The sequence below is a fragment of the Condylura cristata genome, unplaced genomic scaffold (assembly GCF_000260355.1).
Source record: "Condylura cristata isolate star-nosed mole 26May11 unplaced genomic scaffold, ConCri1.0 scaffold00011, whole genome shotgun sequence".
NCBI classification, from domain to species: domain Eukaryota; kingdom Metazoa; phylum Chordata; class Mammalia; order Eulipotyphla; family Talpidae; genus Condylura; species Condylura cristata.
This window is the reverse complement of record NW_004567112.1, coordinates 21,865,953-21,876,359: the sequence shown is the minus strand read 5'-3', so window position 1 is coordinate 21,876,359 and position 10,407 is coordinate 21,865,953. Positions and strand designations below refer to the sequence as shown.

The window sequence follows — 10,407 nt, the reverse complement described above, 5'->3', positions numbered from 1 at the left end:
CCCCCCCCGTTTTTGATCCCATTCCCCACTCCGCCCCCACAGAATGTCTCTGGTATATGGTTGTTCATTATAAAAAATAAATTTTTAATAGCAGGTCTAAATTATTTGCTTAGAAATGTACAGTAAGCTATCCATAACTGATCAGCAAACAACAGTATAGTAGTTTAAGTAGCCTTCTACTTAAGGCCTTTCACAGTTTAGAAATACATTCAACTTTTTCTAATTTTCCCATTATAAATTGCGTGTTCCAGCTAGGTTGGTTCTATATTGTCTTGGCTCGTATGTATTTTTCCTGTGAAATAGTTTTATTCTTATTTCTTCCTACTCTTTCTCAGTAATTCAGCCTCACTATCTCAATTCCTGCGACCTCTCCTTTGGATTTTTAGTAGCATTTTTCATATATCTCTTTTACTCTTTGTTTCTCACTTTCTACCCAAGACAGATGTGTTAAAACAATGAAGACAATTACCTGATTTTCATTAAGCTTCTTAAGTCTGTACTCTACTTTCAGAGACATCAAACTAAGAAAATGAAAACTAGGAATCACACTGACAACCTAGGGTTTTTTAGCAAATGAAACTGATACTTTTTCCCAAAAACTTTCCTAGTACTTTTAAAATCACACACATGACTGAGAGATATAAATTAGGGAGATTGTATAATTATTAGCCAGTTTTGTGCATTTACCTTTTGTGGAAAATGAAATCTTTATTTCTTGTGTACTTTGTGGAAATCTTGATTAAATTTTGGTTATATTTGTAATACCACTTTAATTTTTCAGGAATACAACGAAATATAAACTATAGAATTATAAGCCTATTTTGATTAATTTCTTTTCCCTTTGAAGGTCCAAGGGATGTCTTTCATTGCAGCTGTACTCATTCTCAATTTGGAAGAGGCAGATGCCTTCATTGCGTTTGCAAATCTCCTGAATAAACCATGCCAGTTAGCTTTTTTCCGTGTGGATCACAGCATGGTAATAACATTTAGAATGGATTGTTTTTTCCATTGACTATTGGTTCCTGTAGTATGAATGTCCTTTTAGAATGAAAAACAATTAGAAGTTGAAGATAATCTGATATAAAATATACTTTTTAATTGAATTATAGTTTTATGAATGCTTGAAGAAAAGACACAGAAAGAGGTGCTAAGCAAGATTTTTTGTTAATTTATGATCAGAGATTTAATTTTTCTACATCTAGAGTATATTCTTTAATAACTATTGATATTTCTATTTTTAGATGTTGAAATATTTTGCAACATTTGAAGTATTTTTTGAAGAAAATCTTTCCAAACTATTTCTTCATTTCAAATCTTACAGTCTTACACCAGATATATACTTGATAGACTGGTAAGTCATAACATACATAAAATACACATACATATGAAAAATTCTCTTACAAACAGAGAATCATAAATTTTTGTGGGGAGAAGTTGGATTAAGAACTAGACTCTGGGCTGAAATCTGAATCTCTTAGTCTGTATTTCAGTATTTTATCCAGTAAATGGTAATAATATTTGTTTGAGTTGTGAGGTTGTTCTACAGGGATTATTTTATTCGATGCCTAATATATGCTAAGCTCGCAGAAAGTTACTATTCCTTTACCCTTAGCACACAAAGACTCATGGGGTGTAGGCCAGAGGTGTGTGGTAGGGGGGAGGATTTACCAGAGATAGAACTGGGAGCAGAATACACGGCTAAGGGGAGCAACGGAAAGACAGAAGTCTGCTGTGCCATATGTGAATTAGCTCCCTGGCTAGTGATCAAGCCTAGGTCTTGGAGATGGTAGTTCTGAGACAATCTCTAAGCCACCAGTAAAGTCCTAGTGCCTCTCTTTTCCTTTCTCCTTTTCCAAATAAACCTGTCCTTTTAAAACTAACCTAAAAAAAAATGAGGGGGAAAAGAAAAACATAGTTGTCTGTATTGAGGAATATGAATATGAAGCAAATCAGGATCACAGTTGATACAGGAATTGGGATGGGGTAAAGTGCAGCACTGCAAGCTGGCTGTAGCTGCTTTGGTGTGAGTTCATCCCCAGCCCTGGAGTTGATCCACATGGCGCAGCAGACTTCTGTTCTCGCCTGCTGCTCCCCTCAGCAGTGTGCTTTGTTGATCTGCCTATTCTGCTCCCCACTCTGTGAATTATCTCACCTCCCCTGCACCTCTGGCCTATACCCCAGTTCTTATGATAAATACATCTTTAAAAAAAAAAAAAGGAATTGGGATGGAACTAATAATGAGTGAGTAATGTGTACTAGAAACAGCCTAGATAACGCTGATAGGTGCTCTTTCTCATTTTGAACAGTGAGTATTTTCTGTACTCCCAAGAGTACGCTTTTGTTTTACAATGAATGTTTATAATTTAAGAAGCAAACTTGATTTTTGTTTTGCTGCCACTGTTGAGCTTATTAATACAAATCCCAGAATCAATTATATAAGAAAAAGGGGAATATATACCAGTACTAGAGGGTAATTTTGTGTATGTGGGAGAGTATTCATCAAGTTTCATCAGTATTACTGAAAAAATAGTCTTCATAAAAATTGTGTACTTTGACAGTGAATCTTGAAGAGCTAGCACCTACTCTTCCTAGTTCCCCAACCAGAATGCCTCCCTGAAGCACCCGTGGATAAGAATTTTATGATCAGATATTGTCAGAAAAGATGGGAAAAGCCTCATGTGATTGTTTTGGAGGATATACATATCCCCCCAAAAGTAGTAAGTAAAGTCTGATAAAGAAAGGAAAAGAGATCAGACTTTATGGGTATATAGTTAGGTTAATAAAAGATCATATTTGTTTTCCTTATATAGCAATGAATGAATTCTTTTTTTTTTTAAAGATTTACTTATTTGTGCATACAGAACTGGGGTACAAGCCAGAGGTGCAGGGGTGGTGAGAGGATTCACCAGAGACAGAGTGGGGAGCAGAACAGGCAGATCATCGAAGTATACTGCTGAGGGGAGCAGTGGGTGGGTCGAGAGGTCTGCTGCACCATGTGGATCACCTCCAGGGCAGGCGGGGATTGAACTCATGCAGAAGTGGCTTGAGCTTCTCAGTGCTGTGCATTAACCTGCTGTGCCACCAGGGAAGGCCTGTAATGAATAAATTCTATGGAATAATTTTATGTTCGGTGACTGTTTTAAACACTTTTCATTTACTAACTCCTTTAATTTTTAGAGCAATCCTAAGGAATATGTAGTAGTATTATCTTTCACTTACCACTGAGGAAACTGAGGGTACAGCAAAACTAAATATCTTATTCAAGGTAACAATAATAAAATGCACATTTGAGATTCAGACACAGATATTCTGGTTTCAGAGCCCATACCCTTAACTATTAGGTTATTCTGCCTCTTCATTTTGTATTAGGCTGTACTCCTATATAAGATGGTAAATTCACATAATTTCATTTTTTGTTGAATTTCCTGTTGCTCAAAATCTTTGGGGGAAGGTGTGATTATCTTATTTGTCTTTTTATATCTAATGAAGCTGTCTTCTTTTTTATAGAGAGGTGCTTAATGAATGAATAAGTTAATGAAAATTTCAATAACTATTTTGCCTCTTAATTTTAGGATCTTTACACTATATAGCAAATCACTACCACTTGATCTGGCCTGTCGAGTGTGGGATGTATTTTGCAGAGATGGGGAGGAATTTTTATTTAGGACTGGATTAGGAATCCTCCGATTATATGAAGATATTCTCCTCCAGATGGACTTTATTCATATAGCACAGTTTCTTACTAAATTGCCAGAAGATATCACATCAGAAAAGTTGTTCAGCTGTATTGCAGCCATTCAGATGCAGAATAGCACCAAGAAATGGACTCAGGTAGAGTTGTACTTCCTTGGCTTTAGTAGATGTGCAATTGTTTATTTCTTCTGAAAAAGTTCTGTATTTCTCAAATTTAAATTGTGGGAAAAAACTTTAAAAAATCGATTTTTACTTTGAAAAAGCAAGTGTTTTAAAATAGAATGCTCTACTATTCCCTGTCCAAACCTATGTATATATTTTTATGCTAGTCAGTAATATATTTTAGTGAAATACAGTGTACAGTAGTCATTTACTTGTTAGAGCAATTATATAATTATTTTGGTATTTCAAGTAGCAATGATTGCATGGAATAGTTGCCATTTACAAAGGGTCCACAACAGAAATAATGCTTATCCTGCTTTTTAATGCTTAATATTTTTTAGGGAAGCAAATATATTAGCAGTTTAACTGACATAGAAAATATAACATTATCACTTGTTCCAGGAATGTTACATAGTACCTTATATAAAAGCTCACAGTTTTATTGGTAGTGAAAAAGAAATATGAGTATTGGTCCTGAAACTGTTACAAAGTAGTAATTTCAGAATATTTGGCAAATAGTAATATGAATCATTATCATTTATGTATACACATATGTTATACATACATTATATATATATATCTCCATAAAATTGGATGTAAAAAGAGAATTTGAGAATGGCAGTCTTTCAGAGGGTAGTTAAGATAATTGGGCCTTTTTATGTTTGTTACCATTATTTAAATCTCCTTAATATGTATTTTTTTTAAGAATTAATTTTCACTTTATATAATTTCCAGGTCTTTGCATCTGTAATGAAGGATATTAAAGAAGGAGACAAGAATAATAGTCCTGCTTTGAAAAGCTAATCTTCAAAGTGTACAGACTAACAAATTTAAAAAAAAAATGGATTTTTTTAATAAAAGTTTTTGTTTCCTGTGTAAAAAAGCATGGAAGAAAATGTTGGAGAAATCCAGAAGGCTCAAGACATGGAAAATTGCTGATTTTAAATTCTGTGACTAAAGTAAATGAAATCAGTAGCCTATTGACAGTATTAATAAGTATTTTGTAGTAGTGATTTTACAATGGAAGAAGTTTAAATCACTAGTTCGTACTCCATAATTTGGAGTGAACTGTTTAATGCAATACATTTTTCTAACAGTTTTGAGAGATATTTCAAATTTTTAAAACATCTTTACTTTTTTAAGAGTTACCACAAAGGCACTTTGGAAGTCAAAACAGGATTATTAAATACTCCTTTAACTTCCAAATTACCATTTGAAATAAACACCTCAGTACAGATATCTCCAGTTCCAACTTTTAATAGATATCACTAACCAAGACAAAGCAACTTTGACTGTAAATTATTTAAGTCACTGAAGTTGTTATCTTTTTTCATAGGTTGGGACAAATTTGGGTTACCTGGGAACTGGAAATATTGGTGGGAATTTTTTAGCATTTGTTTAGATGTTTTTTCAAATAATCATGTCTGTTTGTTTTAAAGTGAAATTGTTTATCTTATGTAATTTTTGCCTTTGTGTTTCTGGCCTAAGTAATTGCTCATTAGTAATTTAAGAAAGCTAACTGATAAGAGGATATAGATGTTTGCACTTTAGTGGACTGAAGACTTGATTATTGGGATTAAATCCATAAATATAAATGAAGCTTTTCACTGGTAAGAGTAGTAAGTAATGAATTCTGAGAGTTGTTAAATAGCATGCTACTTGGCAGGACTAAATTTTTTAGTTAAAATTCCTTCACTTTGTAGAAACAAAATATTTAATTACAGTTTGAAATTTGAAATCTTAGTATGTAGCCAAGTCCATGACTTATAAAAAAACACTATGGCATAACTTTTTAATCAATGGAAATAAGAGTAAAAAAAGGTAAAATTAACTTTTTTCTAATGAGTCTGATGGTATAGTAAAGAAATTAATTATTGTTAAATTGACATTAAATTTATCATATATTTAAGTTTTGAACCTAAATCACTTGAGTGTTAAGATACTGCTTAACATGCTATTTGGTTAATAATTAGATTTATAGCGTGCTTTTATGTTGTATTCTGTTTTGAAACAACACTTAAGCACACTATTTGTTAGTGGTAGATAGTTCTTCAAACTAACAAGCCTGAGATGTTTTTATTAGTGTAGTGACTACCTTTTAAGGAGTATGAGAACAGACAGTGCCCATGTATTTTACCCATGGGTCAGTATAGCCTAGGGGCTACAAGTGGAACCCTCAGAAGTTAACACCTCTCGTAGGGGCTTGCTTAGTAGAAGTCAGTAATATAGTAAAATACTGAAGGAGTAACGAGAGTCTGAATAAGTTTAAAATGACAATTTAATTCTGGTAACAGTTTCCTTGATACTGATGGCTGCTGATAGAGGAAATGTAACCCCTGACAGTAATCTCATTGAGGTTATGTTGCTAAACTTAATCTTACTTTTGTGTATTTGTTTTCCAAGGTGGACTTAAGTTACTGTATTTCTTTTCCATTTTTATTATTGTACAGTTTCTTCATCTTTCAAGTATAAATGTATATATAAAATGTAAATACAAGGAATTCACTAAAACCACTATTAACAATTACTGTGTAAAATAAAACTTATAAGCAGAGTAACTACTTGAAATGAGTCTTTATTCAGGGATAGCTGGTTCATTTAATTACATTTGGAGAAAAAAGTAATTTTTTTTTTTGCCAAATTTCTTTTACTACTAGGTCTACAGTTTAAGACATAGTATTGACAGCTAAATTATGTACTGTATCTTCCCTTGAACCTTATATGCAGGTAGTATTATGGATTTATTCATTATCAGTATATGACTGTTTTTCAGTTAAAGTATATTTTGAATTAAAAAGAATTTTTCCCAAAATCTGCAAGTGTGAACTTTAATAATACAGTGTTTCACTTATATTCACTCAATATATACTTCTCATTTTAATCTTCCTTCAGCCCAGGTCTGTTAGAAAATACTAGAAAACTAGAAAACTCCAGTAACTAGCTTATCTTCCTGAAGCAAGCTTTGCTGATACCTTCTGCACTGATGATCTTCATATAAGATTATTGAGTATATTAGTTTGACTCTATAGAAATTAGTGTTGGGCCTCCCTGGTGTCATAGGTTGTACATGGTGCATGTGAGCTCAGTGCTTTCATGCAGTCACCACTGCAGCCTGAGTTTGATCTTGGTCAGGGAGCTAACTGCAAGGGTGCAGCAGACCACCTCTTCTGCTATTTACTCCCCTCAGCAGTGTATTTCATAGATCTCCCTGTTTTGCTCCTCACTCTCTGGTGAATCCTCACTCCTGAATTGCTGATCTGTATGTCCAAGTTGTCCTATGCATAAATAAATAACATTTTAAACAGAAAGAAATTAGGTAGTGTTTGCTTTTTTTTTTTTTTTTAAGGTTTATTTTTTATTCATACAGAACTGGGGTACAGGCCAGAGGTGCAGGGGCAGTGAGAGGCTTCTCCAGAACAGAACAGGCAATTGATGACTGCTGAGGGGAGCAGTGGGCCGGTCAGGAGAGGTCATGCCAGGCGGTCACCTCTGGGGCTGGGGATGGAACTCACACCAAAGCAGCTGCCACCAGCTTACAGTGCTTCGTCCTAACCCATTGCACCACCAGGGAGGGCCAGGAAGTGTTTTCTTAAGTCTTTGACTTCAGGAAAACAGGCTTTCTCTGTAGCTTTTTAGGAACTAGTTTTATTTTTACCTAGAACACTCAACTCTTAACGCTCAGCTTGTTAGAGGGTTTAATGCTAAAGCATCTAATCATGAAATAATTTTCATAATGCTACATGGTTTATGTCCTATTTTGTTTGGACAAGGTAGTTTCTTTGTATTACATGTACATATTCAGGCAGCAGAAATTGGTATAAAACAATAAAAATCAAGCATTGAAAATCAGATTTTAATTTACTCTCGTGGATATACAGTGTCTGATAAAAATAAATCTTACCTCTGGGGGAAAAAGTGATTTTTAGACTATTTTGCTATTCTCAAAGCATAAATAAATTCCAAAGCCAAAATATAAATTCCAAAGCCAAAATATAAATTCCAAAGCTGGTAAAACTTCATTAATTAGAATGTCATTGCTTTAGAACATGTAAAAACAAATAGAGGTCTTTTAAAAATTTCAGGAAAACTTAAGAGAGAAGAAAACCTTACTTCATAAGAATATTCTTTGCTTACTGTTAGTTGCAAAAGAAGCCAGATACTGGGTACTGTCTCAATGTTTTAATAGCATGAAGTTAAAAGGTTTGTGAAGTTAGCAAAATTGTGTTTCTTTCCAAACATTATACAATTCATATTAAACTTCCTTCGGTTTCAAATGGTTCCAACTAATGAGATTTTACTATGTACACTATATTCGATGGACTGAGTTTATTTTCTAGTAAACACCAGGAAGGAACTTGGCTTTTAAAAAGTTGCATTGCAAATGTGTTTCATTTCTTCAACATTGACATAAAGTGTTTTTATAATTTTGTTTATGAATTTTGATTTTGCAGCAATGCATTATTTTTGGAAAGTAATTTTTGTAATAAAAATGTAAATGATTAATACAGATTTGAAGGAATATAAGAAATTGACAACAGACTTTTCTTTTTTTAGTACCCACCTCTCTTCTCCCCACAACTCAAACCAACTACAACAAACTCTTTACTCTGTTCTCAAGGCCCTATCTGTTCTGGACACTGCCTATCTTTACAATTTTAGCCTCTTAACTTTACTCTGCTACTCAGTTCCTGGAATGTAAGTTCCATATGAGGGTGTTAAATATACTGATACTGTAATGATCCTAACTGATCAAGAAATGATTATAAATGAAGCGGAGTGAGTTGAAATCAAAGTGACCAATTGTTGATGAGGACGTCGATAAACACACATGAGGCAAGGGCAGATAAAACAATGATACTAATATAGGAGCTAAATTAAGCCAATCTGAATCACTTTTGATACATGTCTATGTGTCTGAAACCTCCAGATTTTGACAATACCTATTGGAGGCTCTGCCCAGAAAAGCACTACTTCCCTCAGCTAGCTAAGCCAAGGGACATTCCAACCCCTAACACTGCAACTCTCTTGCATTGATTCTGACTATTGTTAATTGAATTTTATATGTTGTGGTATTGTCATGTGTTTTTTTCCCCTTAAAAGTGATCTTTTAAGTATGTATCATTTATTTGAGTCACATGTGAAACCTCTCCAACTAGGTGAAGTTAGGCATTCAAACCACACACTGCACAGGGATCTTGTCTGGTCCATTACTGTAGAAGTTTCTGGTTACTCAGGTGACACCTAAAGGCTTAAATAAAAATAAATCTTTCAGACACTGGGAAGGCTCTGCCATAGGGGCAAGTATATGTCAAGAACTGCACCAGTATACTTGTATTAAGTGTGGCACCAGCTGTTAGAGGTGATGTCTGTCCTCTGAGAAACAGATGAAATTACCTTGAATTCCATCTTACGTGTGTTTGGACAAATGAGACACTGGGGAATGAGAAGAGAAGCTGTCAACTTCGAATTAATCTTTCAATTCTGAACAGCAGTTGCTGCAAATGCAGTGTTTTAAAGTGAGAGGGAAAAGATTTTGGAGGTTAGTTTGGTGAAGGTCAAAAATCATAGAGTGATAACAGCTGTTATCCTTCATTAGGAGACATGATTTAAGAATAATAAGACTACATCTGTCTTAATACCAGGCCAGATGTCCCTCAAGTCTTGCTCTCCATCTTGCTTCCTTTTTCTTCAGTCATCTCTACAGATTCTTCTCCCTGCTCATCTACACCCTCCTTTGGGTGGGACAGAGAACCTGGAACGTCCCCTTTTCCACCACCCCGTTACAAAAATACCTAGATTTGACTCCTGTTTTATTACAAAGCAACTATAGACTTCTGGGCAAGTTGATTTATCTTAGTCTGTTTCATCACTTAAAAATAATCTGCCCCGCTAATCTGAGGTCTATTAGAAGTTTTCTGGACAATTACAATGGAAGTCCACTGTAAACTCTTAAATTTTCTGCAAATACAATTTTTGACGTGTTGGGGGTCAAAACAGAAAAGTTCTCCTTCAGGTGTCCGGTCTTAATTATTGTTCAGAATTCCTGTGTTTTCCCTCTTCACAGGCCATTCGCTTGGTTTGCAATGCATTCAATTCTCTTACCCAGAAACAACTTAAACTTTCAACTTCCCGTTTCTCGCTTTCTACTCACAAAAGAGCCCTCCCCCCGGGTAATTGTGATATTTTCACTTAAAACATGAACTGGACAGTGAGGATGGCCAGCGAGGGTGGCCAGCAAAATTGGGATTTATTTCTTACATACTCACTTACTCGCTCACGCATCATCGGTGGGGTTGGGACTACTTTATCACTCCTGCCAGAAGTACCCTGCAAGTTGCTAAGCGCGTTAAGAAAGTACTGCTTGATCCCGTATAGGAGAGAAGTGGGCCCTCCGGCGTAAGCAGACTCGCCCAGTATCAGAAATAACTAGAAGCTGAGTCCGGAAGCTGACCCCAGTTTCCCCAAAACTCAGCCCCTGAGGGCGCTCACGTTGCCTAAACACCAGTCTGACCAAAACCAAACAGCACCAAAATCGCGCCGGCGGGGCCTGGG

At 35.1% G+C, this 10,407-nt stretch overlaps 1 protein-coding gene across 1 annotated transcript in view; it reads left to right on the top strand.

Annotated features, from left to right (window-relative positions):
- TBC1D12 (TBC1 domain family, member 12) overlaps window positions 1–6,575 on the top strand; it is a 75,263-nt gene extending 68,688 nt beyond the window's left edge. Inside the window, exons 11-14 of the mRNA XM_012723464.1 lie at window positions 848–976; window positions 1,242–1,351; window positions 3,573–3,831; window positions 4,591–6,575. Of these exons, the coding sequence (XP_012578918.1) occupies window positions 848–976; window positions 1,242–1,351; window positions 3,573–3,831; window positions 4,591–4,659 (567 nt within the window). The 3' untranslated portion in view covers window positions 4,660–6,575. The remainder of the gene's footprint in view (window positions 1–847; window positions 977–1,241; window positions 1,352–3,572; window positions 3,832–4,590) is intronic.
- The last annotated feature ends 3,832 nt before the right edge of the window (window positions 6,576–10,407 follow it).